The sequence below is a fragment of the Botryllus schlosseri genome, chromosome 6 (assembly GCF_051294905.1).
Source record: "Botryllus schlosseri isolate E-star chromosome 6, Bs_hap1, whole genome shotgun sequence".
NCBI lineage: Eukaryota > Metazoa > Chordata > Ascidiacea > Stolidobranchia > Styelidae > Botryllus > Botryllus schlosseri.
In genome coordinates, this window is record NC_137241.1 from 15,798,420 (window position 1) to 15,815,457 (window position 17,038).

Here is a 17,038-nt window from a genome sequence, read left to right on the forward strand (position 1 = left end):
ATTTTAGGTTGCTGGTTATTATAAAACCCGCCAGCAGTTTAATTGTGGTTGCTGGAGTGGTACGTCGTGTGCACTGTCTTACGAAGAAAAGGTTGAGGTTCGAATTCCAAACCCTGTCCTTCTGAAATGTCAATTACATCTCCAATACATCTAAGCTCAAATCAAGCTGTTGCGTTTCGACCGAACACTACGATGACACTTTCAAGGTGAAGCCTCGCATTTCTTAACTGGTCTCTGAAAGGGAACAGCATGCAGAAGTCACATCGATTTGAAATAAATATTCAATATAATATTTTCGTTTCGTGTGAAAATTTATGTTTTAATGGTAATGTTCTTTTTACACTCCGTTAATGGACAGTACATTTTGTGCAACAGTAATCTACAGTAATATATCATATGTGTATGGTTAGATGTGTTTTGTGGTAGATTTTGGTTTTTATGACTCAGCCAAAAATTTGCGGTTCGGCAAAGGCTAGCAGATTAGCGTAAGTGTTCCGCGGCTTTGTAAAAGGTTCAAAAAACACTGATCTAAGACGAAAGATCAGGGAAGAAGGAATATTTCGCATCACCATCATTGCCCAATGCCCATACATTGGGTCAAGCACAGGGCTGCGGATTCTGAGTCAAGTTTTTCACGCAGGCGGACAGTCATAATTTCTTTTTGCGAGCACAATTTGTTTCATCAAAATAATAGGTTGAATTACTTGACAAGAATAATAACTAAAAATGTAATAAACGTATAATAGCCTGGGTAGCTGTACATGTGCATATTTTAGAGTCGGATTTATGTGAAGAAGATAGTAGGCAGGCGCGGGAGTCGTTATATTGAAATATCTGGAGTCGGTAAAGTGACCGACTTTTGGTTATGCATCCGACTTATTGGAGCAGGGACTTGATTTTACTGCTTCACTGGATCTAGGACTACTCTCCCATTGTAAGAAAGTCATAGCATTCGGGATTTATTCCAGGGTTTACAATCTACACGAACTATTTGCAGCTTTTTACTGCATTGACCAGTCGATCGAATCCAACTTCCGTGAACTGGTTCAACTTTCAACATATCGTGATGGTTACTTGTTATGCATGACAAGATCGGCAATTGATTCGTCGATATGTGACCGTCGCATGGGCACTGCACTGTAAATTATGATGTGCGGTCACAAATTACGGTTGAAAGCGCGAAACCGTGTTTGGAAGCATAATTAGAAACCGTTTCCTATTGAGAGCGCAATGCCCATTTATGGTCTGCTGCAGTCGCGTACCGGTGTACTTGTACGTGCATGATGCACATAAGTTTGTGGAAACCTGATTCGATGTTCAAATGACATCATACGCCTATCATAACTACCTAGGCCTACCATAAATCTGTTCGATACAAGGAATTAAATACTATTTCGAAATTGAGTTTGAGATATTTTACAATGCCGTATCACAAAAGAGAAAGTCAGATTGACGCTGGTATGGCTAACGCAAGATGACGCTGCGTAGTAGCGTTTCAACAACATGAACTGGTATCGAGGAAAATTTACTCTCAGAGAAAATATCCTATACAATGTATATTCTATAATATGCTGTAGCGTCATAAATACCCCCCCCCCCCCCCATCTCGAATAAATCTGCGAGAGGAAATTTATTTACATCTGAAGATATGGAAATAATACAAAAAGTAACAACAGGAGACGAACCTACATTTCTCGTCAAAAAATACCGTAAATGACTAACACTAACATGACTCATATTGACGGGGTGTCCAATCAGTCAGAGCCAAAGAGCCACATTTTACTGTGTGGCCGCGAAGATCCGCATCACAAACAAATTGACAGTGTACACATGAAAACGTCACCTCACCCAACCCAATATATTTAGACCTCCTTTATTAGATTTATTAAAAGTGTCACTGTGTGCGTAGCCAACATAAAAAGTTGAGCTCGGTTAGCAGTTGTAGATTTTTAGGGACAAAATAGATTTCTACGTGATCGGAAGGTCAAATATTCCTTATTGCGTTAAGAACACCAGGTGACGGTACAATGATCTGGTCTTAGATTTGAGGGGTATGGAAGCTTGTCTTCGCAAAAATTATCTCTTCCGTTATGTGATTTCCCCTTGTGACATTCCGATGCCATTTTGGGTTCGAATAACATGCATAATTGACAATACGTGGGCCGGAACTCGATGCTGTCCAATGTTCATGGTTGCAAGCATGGTTGTATTAATTACCCACTGTACGCCGAATAGGAGTAGGCTATAGCCTAATAAGACGAACCTAATTGGCTCGCGAGTGTGATCTCGATCTGTTGTAAATCATTTCCCTCTAGTAAAGGAGCTGGCAGCAAGCCCTAATGTTATGTGTTAGTGTTGTCGTTGATACGTTTATCTGCCACGCAGTTAATTATGACTTGTCTGTTTATTAGCGCAGAATGCCCTACACTGCATCAACGCAAACCGGCTTGTGGGATTTTCGGGAAAGAATGCGCTTTGTCAATTGACTACACGTATGAATACCCGGCGTTTGAGAAGCTATTGGTAGCGAACGTACGTGAACTTCGACAGAACCGCGGGTTGGCCAGACCTGTTGTAGACTCTAGTCTAGAATCTAGCTAGACTAATAAAAGTGCATTGTGACATGTCTTGGAAATTTAATTTCCGATTCATTGTAGGATTTCGACCTCGCGACAAAACGGTGTGAAATTGCGCGCTATTTCTGTAAGACAACGTAATAAAACCATATAAAATACTCGTAGAAAATATGTAGTCGCGTGCCCACATAAAGCGGCGCCTACGGATTACAATTTTTCAAATAAAAAATGTCTGGCAATACACACACACGACGGCTTGAGACCAGAGCCTAGCTAATGTGAGCAGCTCACAATAAGAACAACAACGACAGGTGACTACGTGTTGTAAATTATTTATGGTTATTCCCGATCGCGCGGCGCCGGCGCTCTGAGAATTATCTCGTTTCGCGAGTTCACCTGCCTGGATACCGCATCTAATTTCGATGACGTACGAGAATCAAAATAGCGGCAGCCCGCGTTGCGACGGCCGTCGGGGACGGTCGGTGTACAAGCGTAAGACTGGTAAGTCTGTGACGACGGATTTCGCCGGTGTAGCGATGAGTCAGAATTGAATCGGCATATTTTCTTCGCAATACACCTCCTGTCGCCGTGGTAACTCTTCCGCCGCCCAGCGAAACATTCGCCAGTACGAAAGTTTTTGTCGACAGCGATTGCGTTTGAGGAAATGAAGAATTCTTTTCTGGAGTCGGTGGGGCGGCGTCCTTCTTCGTCACTTTTGTAATTCGATTCTGAAGACCCGCCCTTCTCCTCCGTCGTTGTGGTAGCAGCAGTAAAGTCGCTGTAACAGTGTAACACGCATGTGTAGGTTTATAAATTTGGGCGTATGCACACTGCACAGTGCACATTCTGATCGAATACATTTTGTAGTTGATTCAACTTGTTGCTGTGTCTCTCCGCACTCCCGCGTATATGTGAGGTGAGTGTACGAAAAAAAACGCTTCATTTCTGGATATCTCGCTAATAGTTCTGGGTTGCAGATGCCTTTATATATGAAATGCACTGTTTAATAAATTTTCTTTTGGAGTGTGCAACTGTGCACAAATGTAAATGAGACTAGGCGGAGCTAGGACGGACGAAAGACTCATACGTCTCCTAAATATTCTCGACTGTAGGACATTGTTGCGTCATAATACTCATTATGTATCAACGGATTTGTGGCGATTCGGCATTATTAAAATTTGGTCCGCCACTAATTTTCATCCTGGCTACGCATATGCCAATGCGCCTCGGATGAACGCTGCCGGTGGCGATGGCAGGATATAGGAACACAATCGTTCGCTATAATTCGTATAGGTATATATATCTACAAGTCGAACCAGGCAAATTGCGGCGACTTGAATGAAAATCCAATTTGGAGCTTTATTCTACCGCTATATGTGGGTCAAAGGGGAGCTCGCGTTATCGATCACTTATTGTCGTACTCGATTTCTAAATGAAATGATTTCAGCTCACGCAGTGGCATTGTAAAGCCTGTCTGTCGATTTGAAGCCAGGCGTGAGATTTTCCTTGCTCTTGCGCAATCAGAAACAATATTTACGCCAAGAACAAAGGGCTTACTTGCTGAAAGAATAATCCAGACGAGTCTGCCCGATGTCATTAGAACATAAATCATTCATATATACGGCATCCTTGGCGGCCGAATGCAATCCTGTATTCGACAACTTTACGGGTGTGATCTTTTTGACCTGGTTATTTCCTGGATTTCGTTGTGTTTGCGCCGAGATAGGATCGTCGCAGGCCTCACATGGGAACGCATAACGTAGTCTCTGCATATCACGCCAATGCCACAGACAGATATTATTTTTCAAGCACTCATTACTTGACTTCCCGCAGCCCAAGGACTTGTCATTTGGATGTTGCGGATTAGTTGCCGGTGGCGATCGTGATAGCTGTCTTTTGTCGGGTACGATACTTGGCTTCGCATTCTCTCCGATCGCTTCGAATTTACTGCAAGGTTAAAAGCATTTTTCAAAATTTTAATGACGATTGACATGGGTGAAAATGGAGACTATAGTCACAGTGAGTATTTTTCCCTTTGAAGCGCATTCGTAGGAACTCCGAGATAGCACAGTGCCTCGCGGGAAGATGTTATGAAAAAGCTATGTTCGAGAAGCAGATTATATTAAGAAAGGTGCGGCCACCGGAAAGTAATATTTTGATGTCCATGCGGACAACGTAACGGGAGGACATTAGTACACAAAATAAAGTAGCTGCACTTTAGTCGAAATGCAATATATGCGTGAAAACAGCAGAAAAATACTACAAATGATCAAATAATATATTTGCCGTGGCTAAGATAACATAAACGCAGTGTGAAGTATCTCATGAGTTAAGTGAAGATTGAAAAACGAGTCCACAACTCCAATATGGCGTCAGCTTGTGACCTAAGCTATAATACTCCAGCCGCAGTCTGATTCTGCCTATATTGTTGGCGGTCAAAGCAGAGGTCGCGCATACCCTGGAATTATTGTGGGTGTGCGCCATGCCCACAATTTCGTCATATGCAAAACCTTGTTGTGCGACTTGAAAAGAGATATGATATGGTTTTTGTACGATGTACATCACTAAGTAGTAATCACTTAATCGATTTCGACGCGCGGGAGCCGAGAAACACCACCAGCCCACCACGATCGATGAAACGAGAAAATATATGTTCTATTGTTTGCGACCAGACGCCGCTAACCGCATTCCCGCGTTCGCAATAATTTGTCAGCGATTTTCGCTAAGTCTTTTTAATCGGAGCGCGAAATTGGACCATGTGTTACTGTATAAATACCTGGGCACTGGAATTCATTGTTGCGCATAATCATTACCCGAATACGACTTTGCAAACGTTAATCAGGAAATACAGCAATCTAGCCTAGACCCCGATGTAACCAGCAATCAATTGCCCTAATGCAGGGGTGGGCAAACTACGGCCCGCGGGCCGCATGCGGCCCGCCACGCCGTTCTGTGCGGCCCGCGAGAGTCTAAAAAAACTTTTTTAAATTTTGATAAAATGCGTACTAAAAATTGAATTAATGCAGGGACTTGATTAACTTTTTCTTAGTATATTTCACCTTGATAATTCTAAGACAGGGGTTTTCAAACTGGTGGGCGCGCCCCCCTGGGGGGCGTGAAAGCATCTGAAGCGGGGCGCGAAGCTGAGCTCAACTGAAAAAATTTTTCGCGCTCCGCGCGATTTTCATCCGTTTCATAGTTGTTGCTATGTATTAAGTCTGAATTGCATATTTCAAAATCTCTCATCCACAGTCGTAACCTTCCATGCCTTCAAACTACCCGTTAGGTTTGCTAGCATCCTGGGTGCGTTTTGTGATATGACGATAAGGGGGCGCGAAATCTTTCACCATCATAAGGGGGCGGGACGTGTTTTAAAAAATTTGAGAACCACTGATCCAAGGTAAATACTTAATATCACAGCGGGATAGCTGCAACGAGATTGAGATAATTTGGATCACCAGTGGGATTTCAGATTGGCCACTTCATTTTCATTTTTAATTATTTCAGTGATGTGCTTATAAAAAACGATTCGGACGTGTCTTAGGTAGATTCGTTGTCTGTATGCGTAGAATGGGGGTATTTATATTTTATCTGCACATAGTACAAGCGTGTTTGAAGCTAACATGGTTATGATGCTGTCAGCATTGTGTGTCCTGGAACTGAGCCAAAAGTGGAATTACTAAATCTATGAACAGATCGCTCCTCACAGATTTATATTTCAATCCTGTTCTAAGAATCGGGCCAACCGACTTTCATCTGTATAGTTTTGACAATGGTTATTGAGGTCCGCCAGCCTATGAAATCTCGCCACTGTATGTTTCAGACGCGTGTTAGATATCATCAAAGCAATATTTGGCTTGCTTTAAATAGCACATATATTGTCTCCATGTCCTCACTATATAATCAAATATCAATATTGCGTTTTGGTTTATAATCCCAATTTTATATAGTGCGGCCCGCGAATGAATTCAAATTTTGAATGCGGCCCGCGAGCTCAAAAGTTTGCCCACCCCTGCCCTAATGCGAGCAACTATGAAGTCACAACCTATTGTATTAGTATACGAGACGAATTACTGTTTCTATGCACGCTATCAATGGTTTTCCGCTTGATACATATACGAATTGTCACACATTACTTGTCAGTGCGTAGTTGTTGTTATTTGGTGTATCCATGGTGTTTGTCGACTACTATGGTCAGTTACAGCAGGCCAATTTACTTCATTTTTATTCTGTGGCTGCCGACTTGTAGCACGGCCCACGTCTAGGCATTTATAAAACACCGCTTCCGCGAATGAGATGGCGACGAGGAGCCCAGACAAACCTCCAACACTTAGATAAGAATACGAGGGTCGACCTCGGTCGGACTCGAAACCGTAGCCCATTGGTGTTGCAGCTGTGGATTATACCACTACGCTATCTCGCCACTCAGTGCACACTGCACATTAACTCGGTACTCAAGCGGCGTGATAATTAGTGACTGAACAGCTGCGTTGGAATACGAACATACAGCATTACTTGTCGAACAATATTGATGCAACACCAGATTCGCGGTTGCACAAATTTGGAATTTTTTTCGATCGATTTGAACGTGAACCTTCTATATTCCATTAAATTTGATTGCCCTCGGCCCTTTTCACTAATAGTTATCTCGGGTTCTATGATGACTTATCGTAGGCCACGGCTACATTATCACCGTAGGAACCTTGAACCTGCATTAGTATAGTATCACAGCATCAAAACATAGCACAGAGGTGCGCAGTGCGCACGTATCAGGAGAAGCTAAATTTCCATTGAGATCAGCCCGCAGCATTGTCACAAAGTGCAATGGCATATGTGCGGCCTAAATATACTAAAATTAGATTAATTGTGATGATGACTGGCATAATTGCAATGTGGTTGCAAAAAGAAACATATTATTTGAACTTTCCGCACCGTTCATACGAGTAATACTCGAATTTTCGAATCGACTCCGAATCGAATCAACCAGGTATGCCCTAATAACGAGCGCACCACAGCAATTTTAAACCAATGAGTATTTGGTAAGAAGCGGATTCCTGTGGACAAGGTCGCGACATGCTGTCAATCGTTCTAGTTGCCGTTGCCCATGAATAATCGCACCATTTCCTTACTATATTTGACTTCATGCCGCGATATCAATGTGTGCAGTGCAGGTATTAAAACATCACATCAGTACGATATACATTGCCATATCATGCGGATAAGACCAATGCCATGTAATAAAATGTGTTATTTTGGTGCGATTCTGAGAGGTTGTGATGTCAAAGGACTGTAACCGCACTGAATGAAAATTTTCTCGCAGATCCGACACAAGCAGTTGCTTCAGTCGTAGTGACAGTGTGGATGAACGTGATACGTCTGTACCGAATACTTCAAAAGGATTTGTGGAAGAATTGAAGATTTACATCAGTATTCATAATAATGTCGAGTCCGACCACCATCAGGGGGGTCAAGATAACGAAGACAAATTATAAAGTATCTCGAAGCATAAAACAAACTACTGGGATCACAAAGCAATAAAAAGGAATAATGACAAAATAACTAAGTGCAGCAACTCACCGAGTCTCCTCTTCGCAACCCGTCACCACAATTGCTGGAGTTGCTGATGGAGATGATGACTGACAGGGCCTTTCGTGCGTAGGAAGTACGCTTGATTTCATTTCGCTAGGCACCGTTCGAATAACGCTATCTACGTCCGTACTGGAATTACTGTCTTCGACGAAATGTTTTCCCGAATTTGGTAATGTGACGTATTCGGATGTAGGGAACGATGACGACGAGATGCACGACTCGCTTGACGTAGCGAAACTAGCGGTGTGTTCTAAAATGGCGGAAGTTTCACGCTTCGACCACGGTGATGGTGCGATTAATTTTGCCTGCGATTCTTCGAGGTGGCGCTGTATGTTATCTCCAAACTTTCCCATATCTCTGTAGTCCTTTGACCTTCAGTATACATCAGAAGATAAGCAACGTTTGAGTTTATCATTTATTTATTATCCATTTATTGAGTTAAAACTGCGCTTCGTCGCGGAATACACACCATTTGAACGGGGTTAGCCTGCTGACCAACGGCATGAATGATAGCTCGTATGCGCATTTTTTTCACCACTAATATTGGACTCGGACGAACTTTTATTACTGACATTTTTTAATGAGCGTTGTATAATATCCCAATATATTCGTGGGAAAGAGGGATAATGTAGTATCTTTTATTAAGCTGCTGCCAATGTTAATTACGTGTGCGCGCGTGACCAATCTATAGGTCTACGCCGTGAAATACGACTAACCTATAGACTCAGTTGCTCCGCGATAAGGTCACTGTGATATATAATATGCGTCGGAATCACCATGGCCAATTGCATGGCGAACTTATACGTTACATGTGTCATGCTGTGTCTGTGGCTAGAGCTGAGCACAGCAATTCAAGTACTCAAATACGAATCGAGTATTACTTGTAAGGACTCCGAGTCGTGAGGTGAGAGTTGGTATTTTCGAATATGGAAATGCCCTTTGTGACTACGAATTATTTTATCAACGAGAATTATAGTTTCGATACTAGCCTACGCTACGCATGATCATTGATCAATTGTTCGTGTTCATTGAAACGATATTTATGTTCATTGTTCAGTGGTGATCGACCAGGAGCATTCTCACAGCGCACTATGCCACGTAGTTATTAATAAGAAAACTACGGAATCATTTGTGATTAAATTTTTATTGAGCAACTATATAGCTATCGAATGTTTATAACTGTGACTCTTGGTCGCATAACTTATGAGACGCAGTCAAGTCATTCTTATTGTGACAGCACAATGAGAGAATCAAATCAGTCGATTATGCTCGGCTTGCGTCGCTATAGCTCTAATTGACTTACCTCCTGCCGAGTCTTGACAAATCATTCATGCTCTGCGACTCCTGAAAACGTCTGAATTCGTTGAATTTCTCGTCTGGCGACAGACTCATCATTCCTTCGTATCCACTATCAAGAGAATGATTCCTCGGTCGGTACTGCGCATTCGGATCCAGCAACGATTTAAGGATCGGCTGATTGTATACTGACGCCAGCGAGTCTATCCCTTTGTTGCTGCAAGTCGTGGTAACATGTGTTCCACCAGACGTGTCGGAATTACACTCCACCGTATATTCAGTATTCGTTTTCGATCCCTGGCTGTTTACGTGAACACTGTTGTTGTTTCCGTTCTTATTATCAAACGCGGCGCCAACTGGGATCACATCATGATGCTCATCGGCGTCCCCAGCACCATCAAATCTTATTATATTTGAAAATATACTGGTACATACTGGACAGGACCTTTGGCATATTACGCAGTGCTTGCTGGTAAACCCGACTTTAGCATCTGTCGAAAGTAAATTTTGTTTGTATCGAGTGGCGAAGTCTTTTTCGAAGTTTTGCAGGTCGTCGTGAGACATGGTTCGTGTCTTTCTATGCAATGTGAATTCCCCACCAGCGGGAATGGAACATTTACTCATCGGAAGTATCCTTCCGACTTTTGTAGTCTGGTTTAAGTGATTCGTTTGATTCTTTCTCTGCATCTCCCCGCAGACGGTGAAAAATTCACCGTCGCCATGCTGCGACGTTCTCGAGTTGCCGACGATCGATGATCGCGACTTTTCCTCGCGAGGAAGTACCAAGCTTCTCTGGTTCCACCGAGACAACTTGGCTTGCTTGAACCAGTCGAGGTCGGTGATCTTTCTGGGAGTGTTTTGCTAAACGTAAGATATCGAAAACATCACTCATATCGATGCTATTAACAAAATATCGTACCGTGGTCCTTACATCTCCGTTCGTATTCGGTAGGAACACGCCGTCCTTGTCGGGGTTATGGCGCATACGGTTACGTTCACCTTCTTCAGCATCCCCGGCGCATCCGGAGGTTCCAACATTCGACGTAGTATCGCTCTCGTCTACAGTGGACGGTTCGTCAGCAGAAGCGGTGACCATAACCCGCACGACTATCAGGTTCACAAACGCGCCGATGACGGTCAGCCCGGTAATGATGTAAGCCATGCTGAACCCCACATAGCTGGGATGGTCCTGAAGGCTTCCGTTTTTCAGTAGTGGAACGAAATCTCCGAAGCCTGAAAATGAGAGTGGAAAGGTATCAAGGGTTGTTCCACTCCTAACGTTTTGTTCCGTTCCTGATACTTCAATGTCGTTAATAAATGAAATAAACCTGGATATTACTGAAACTACGAATATGATCACATGATATTGTTTATATTTGACCGGGCCACATCATGAACAGATGAATACCGCAGTCCCATTCGTTATCAATGTTGACATGAAATATCTGCTCAAAGCATAGTTACATCAGTGGGAATTAATGAAACCGTCTAAGTGTTTCACCACTTTACTGCTCGACAAGATAAAATATGTTTGCCGAATTATACCTATCTATAGAGTTATGACTAAGGTTGCATTTAAAGCAAACGGTGTTTAAAACACTTTGTTTGAAACATGTCTTAAACAGTGTTTTAAAAAAGGCCATTTTAAAGAAATTGTTATTTTTTACAAAAGTTGTATAATTATGCCATATTTCCGTAAATGGTTTCGTAACAACATGCAGTATGAGCCTGCGGACGATTTGAATCCGATATATAGTCGACGTATATGATATGAATTGGTTGGAACCCTCGCAATCGTCGTCAGTTTAACAATTATAACACATAGATGTATAGGTCATTGGTACGGAATAAGTGTTGTGATGATGATGACGGCCGATCGTTAAAATGGTGCATTACGATGTAATCCTGGTTCAAGATATTTCGGTCCGTTTAAGCATAGTGTGCTAGAATGGCGTAGTGTAGAGCAGTGGTTCTCAACCGCCGGTCCATCAGGTATATTGCAATTCTATACCTTAATTTCAAGATGCAATGTTGAAAGCGACAAGTGCAGAAGAGACACGAGCTGACTCATCGCTAAACAGCGCAGTTTGCGCGATCATTATCGTTTTCTGTACATTCATTTTGTGCAGGACCGTGACTGGGGCACCCCAAACCGCACAATTGGAGAGGGGCGAGCTTGAAAAGGGCCAAAAATTATTTTGCAAATGAACATAAATCATAGCGTAATGTTTTCAAACTTTTTCCAACATATTTCAATTTCTTTTCGCGCTTTGCGCGATTTAGTGTCACTAAATGTCATGCTTACAGGTGCCCTTTTCCGAGAAATACGCATTATTTATATAAATAGGCATTTCGGCGTCAGCCATTACCGAGCCACGACGTACCAACACAAGTTCAGGCTAACTTGGAACTCCGAAAGTTGTGCCAAAATTCGGCAGCGAGAATACCGATTCAGTCATGAATGATCGAAAACTCTCTGCTTACACTGAGTAGAATGAATGTGCTCACAAGTACAGGTGAAAACATCCATTCAACAGTAGGATCTGGGGGCGAAGCCCCCGGAAGTTTGGCTTATCCACTGTGGGGACCCAGGACCGGCGTTTTTTGGAGTGAGCCGGGGCCTACGATATATCGTAGGCCGCGGGTGAGCTGATGAAGTAATTTTCGGCCCGGGTGTACGCATGGTCGGTATAGCTGCTGTAAAGGTGTTGTCTTGCGGCACGCATTGTATTCGTAGTTGCCAGAGGAGCCTGCGTCTGGTGGCAGTGGGCAATGAGCAAGGTAGCACGACAAGGTGCTTGGTTCCACCCCGAAACGCTTTTTCTCTCGATATCGCCGAAGAGAATAATATTATTAGTGTTGGCGTGGTCGGTTAAACGTTAAACCCACGGCTTTCGGTGCGAAAGACTGTAAACGACTCTCGGCCGTAGCACATTTATCTGGACAAGGCAATTTTACCTCGACTCAGCAGACTCACTATCATAAAATCACATGGACGCCATCATGAAGATAATTAATTACGATCTTCAGAACCCTCTAAATGTCCCACTCTAGCACCATATAATTGCAAAAAACGGTTGCATACTTTACATTTTGGCTTCATTTCAATTCTGAAAGTTCACCGGTCCGCCAGACATTTTTTGAAATTTTACCGGTCCGCAAGGTGAAAAAGGTTGAGAACCACTGGTGTAGAGTGTCATGAGATTTGCTTGTGCCCACACTAGGGTTGCATTTAAAACAAAAATCAATTTAAAACAAACATGTTTAAAACAAGGCCCTAATTTAAAACATGTTTTTATTGTTGTTTTTTATAAGCCATGACGTCATCAATATTCAATTGTGATGTCATAGTGGATTGACATTGACAATTGAAAATATAGGGTAAATATAGCTCCTCTGATGAGACAGCTCTACTAACAATGTTGAACCGACTATTTTGCGGGCTCCATAACCATCCCATATCGATATACGTCGGCTATATCGGGTGGTAATTGTCCGTAGGCTCATACAACATGTTTTTTGGAAAGTATTTACACAATCATGGGATAATTTTACAACTTATAAAAAGGTCTTTTTTTAAAACACTGTTTAAAACATGTTTTAAACAAAGTGTTTTAAAACGCCGTTTGTTTTAAATGCAACCCAGCCCACACCATTGTAGGACATTATGGTTCAAGACGTGGGTCGTGGGAAGCCTTTTTCGTCAAGGAGCCGTATTTACGCTATATTTTCAATTGACAATGTCAATCCACCGCCATGGCTATAAAATAAAACATATAAAACATGTTTGCTTCAAGTTGATTTTTGTTTTAATTGCAACCCTATAGTTATGTCAGGTTTTAAAAAGTGTCGTGATATAAATTGGGAAGTAAAGGCGGTTGTCACTCTGCATAGTAGATATCTAATTATCCACTCATGATGTTAACATTTTGCTTATATCAGATTGTTAGCTTACAGCAGTGAAGAGGACAGGATATTTGTGGGATGACTTATGTTAACAAAAATTTATTATAGACCAAAGACTCGCCTTGGTCCTTTGTTATTGACATCGCCACATTTTTTCATAGTATCGAATGTGAGCACTGAGCAGTCAGCCTTATTACTTTCATGTTTTTCCTGCGGCTCGATATATTGCATTTTTGTTGTAATTAGGGTGAAATGATTATAAGTTGTATATGTTACTGCTCAGTAATCAGTAACATAGCAAGTTATAGGACGAGAGGTTTCAATTCAATTGTAAGAATATGAATATAATCGACTTTTCTTAGACCCCCGAATTTTCCTAGTTGGCCACCTCCTCCACCACCCCGGTATATAGTCACAATATACATAACATTCAGCCAATACTTAATTAAAATGTCCATTTTAAATGCACATACCTATTGTAGTGAGGGTTATCACACAGTAGTATCCACTGTCAAGCAATGACCAATCTTCATAATACGAGAACACAAATGTACCAATTCCAATTGTTAAAAAGCACCACGAAAGACCGCAAAGCACCTGGACCGCGAGTGGAGCGTGCTGTAAGAACATTCACAAATTCGTCATCTTCACGACGCCAGAAATAATTGATCATATCGATACACCTATATCTACGAAACTTAGCAGTATTGTTGCATCAACATTGACCACGGTAACTAGTAAAAGAGAATATATAATAAGTATAGAGATGTCTCGTGTGACATCTGTTCTATCTTGAGAATATGAATTAGCCGCAACCTATACAATGCGTTACCAAAACTGATTACGACAGACGCTGATATTGATCACAATCATACTAGCGTAATCGATAACAATCTAATTAAATCACCAGAATGATACAGATCGCAAAAGGGACTGGGAGATGTACTGCATTGGATCACTTCTGCACAATGTAACCATTCATGCTGGGATTTCTATGTTATAAGACAAAATTCAAAGTTCTTTCGTGCGTTCATGAATCAAACAATGTCGATCGAATAAAAAGTTGAGATAGTAGGCCTACTGAGAGTAATTGCGTAAGGCGTCCAGCACACATAGGCGTACGTGATAGGTAGCTTATAATTCTCACCTTGAGGCAATTTATAGCAAATCTTCTACCGACCCACTTGATTAAATACCTTTGGGCATTGTTTATTCGTTCCCCCATTGCTTGGAACATAACGAGGTAAAGCGGAACTCCAATTAGTGCGTAGAACATACAGGCCAATTTTCCCAATCGGGTATAAGGAACAGAATGCCCGTAACCTGAAATAATAATGATGTCTCTAATGCGATCGTCCAGGTAAACTGAAAGTGAACTTCCTGGTCATGATTGACCGCATTTACCCGGTTAATTACAATAGTCCCGTACAAAAATATTTAATGTACCGCCGACTTATGGCACGGTCATCGGTCAAGTTTGGTTGTATGCTTTAATGTGAATTATCAGAACAACTTGGACTGTGAAGAGGAGCTTGGATACCCCGCCAAATGTGAATAGTATTATTGCGCGCGCGCCTGTCCAGTGTCCAGCTGTCCGGATCACTACTACTTTAGCAGGAAGGCTGATTGGGAATTATCCAACTTCGCACTCATTATACGATGTCTAAAAGTATGTTACTAACTCATCGCTATTATGTAAACCAGTGGTTCTTAACCTTGCCTCCAGCGCCCCCGAAGGGGCGCTGGCGATTTTGAAGGGGGCGGAAACGTTCAGGGGCGAAATGGGGGGCGCTGGAGAAAAATGGCTTCGCAGTAGATGATGTGGTGGTAGGACATATCCTTAATGAGTATTCAGAGCAAATTAACACCGAAAACTGTTATATATAGCCTACAAAATACATATAGGTTTAATTGTCCATGGGCGCCTAAATCACTGGCACCGAATGTTCCTGTCTTTGCAATATGAACCCCAGAAGAGGAATTCCATCTAGCGGGGAAAAATTATATGCCAGTGAAGAAATACCAATTTGAAATCGTGTGCGTCTTTTAGTTTAGTACGATTGGGCGATAGGGATATCTAAAACTAGATATTCCTGTTTGGCGATTCTATATTTTTTGATATAACAGACAGGAGGTCACGAAATAACATCATGCAACGAAGTCATACCAACGGGTTCGCCCGCCCGAATATGTTTAATTATTAGTTATACGGACCGTGTCAGCACTGCGCACGTGCGCAGCTTAGAGGGAACATTGCACCTCATTCAGCTCTACCGGTAAATCTGGTAACGTACACAGAGAGGATAAGGAATTGATAGCAATATATATGCAATTCCCGATCTTGCTGACCGATTTTATCATGAATTATCGAAAGTTTTCGCGCTTCGCACTGGCTCGATAAACAGTACGGCTGATTTCGTGGCAAAAGCGAACAACGTGATGGGGGGCGGTCGGTTCATCACCCTATGGGAGCCCAAGACCCAAGTTTTTTTCGGCGGGCCTGACGAAGTGCCGTTTCCTTCCTGCAAACGGGTATACGCCCAAAGATGTATAATTATTATTGAGAGGTCCTACCTTTTCAATCACACATCACTCAGCTCTACCGGTAAATCTGTTTACGTGAGAAGAGAGAGCATAAAAATTGATATCATTATACATGCACTTCCCGATCATATTGACCAATTCAATCACTAATTATTAAAACTTTTCGCGCTTCGCGCGTCTAGGTGGGAATAGCTGGCTCAGTAAATGGACAGTGGAAACCCAATGTATAGATGACTAGTATCACCAAATAGCGGATAACCGAAGAAGGGTCTGCAGGCGAAGCCCCCCGGAAGTTAGGTTTATCACCCGATGGGGGCCTAAGACCAACGTTTTCTGGGGGGGGGGGCTGACGAAGTGCTGTTACGTCCCTGGTAACGAATTAATTGTACTTACGGGCACGCCCGAATATGTTTAATTATTAATTACGTGCCCTTTATTTTCCCATACAACAGCTCACTCAGCGCTACTGGTAAATTTGATTTCGTGGGCTGAGAGGATAAAAAGTTTATAGCGGCTTATATATGTAACTACCACCTATTCATTCATGCATTATAGAAAATTTTGGTACCTAGGGCGACCAGGCCACACAAACTTTGCTGACCATCGAAATCACGCTACAGGGATCTTGGGGGAGAAGCCCTCAGAAGTTTGGTTTATCACGCTTTGTGTGCGCAAGGCAATCGTTTTTAGGGGGTTGACTAAGTGCTGTTACGGCCCTTCCTCTTACTCATTGTCTTTATTACATTCCTTACAATATGAGGTTGGGGGGCGCTGGAGCACAATAATTTTTGAAAGGGGGCGCTGGAGGAAAAAAGGTTAAGAACCACTGATGTAAACTATCGCTGTCACATTTCTGTAGACAAGGCTCTCCGTTATACGTGAAAAAATTTCGTTAGTGACGTGACAAACTATATCAGATTATTACTGATGGGTAAATTATTTCAATGACGAAATTAATCAACATGTGACGTTTTTCTCACTTGCATTATAACACGAGAACTAAGCATGGTTTCTTATCACAATCGACTGATATTAAAATTAGAACTAACGTTCCTGGAGCTGTCGTCTTTCGCTAATGTGAATAAGGAACGCGTTGGACGAGTGCTTTAACATATTTTTGCTGGTTA

At 42.2% G+C, this 17,038-nt stretch overlaps 2 protein-coding genes across 5 annotated transcripts in view; one reads left to right on the forward strand and one right to left on the reverse strand.

The window, feature by feature from the left end:
* Positions 1 to 1,617: 1,617 nt before the first annotated feature.
* LOC145441163 (uncharacterized) overlaps positions 1,618 to 17,038 on the reverse strand; it is a 34,078-nt gene continuing 18,657 nt past the window's right edge. For 3 of the 4 annotated variants that reach the window (XM_080318966.1, XM_080318969.1, XM_080318970.1), the window contains 7 exons: positions 14,515 to 14,690; positions 13,841 to 13,985; positions 10,381 to 10,694; positions 9,469 to 10,322; positions 8,154 to 8,537; positions 4,134 to 4,523; positions 1,618 to 3,354 (listed from right to left, as the gene is read on the reverse strand). In XM_080318966.1, the coding sequence (XP_080175092.1) occupies positions 2,916 to 3,354; positions 4,134 to 4,523; positions 8,154 to 8,537; positions 9,469 to 10,322; positions 10,381 to 10,694; positions 13,841 to 13,985; positions 14,515 to 14,690 (2,702 nt within the window). In that variant the 3' untranslated portion in view covers positions 1,618 to 2,915. The remainder of the gene's footprint in view (positions 3,355 to 4,133; positions 4,524 to 8,153; positions 8,538 to 9,468; positions 10,323 to 10,380; positions 10,695 to 13,840; positions 13,986 to 14,514; positions 14,691 to 17,038) is intronic. The other variant, XM_080318967.1, reaches the window with a different exon arrangement.
* Positions 2,201 to 17,038, forward strand: part of LOC145441169 (lysine-specific demethylase RAD23A-like) — a 127,497-nt gene continuing 112,659 nt past the window's right edge. The window contains exon 1 of the mRNA XM_080318977.1: positions 2,201 to 2,212. The gene's annotated coding sequence lies outside the window, so the exon portion shown is untranslated. The remainder of the gene's footprint in view (positions 2,213 to 17,038) is intronic.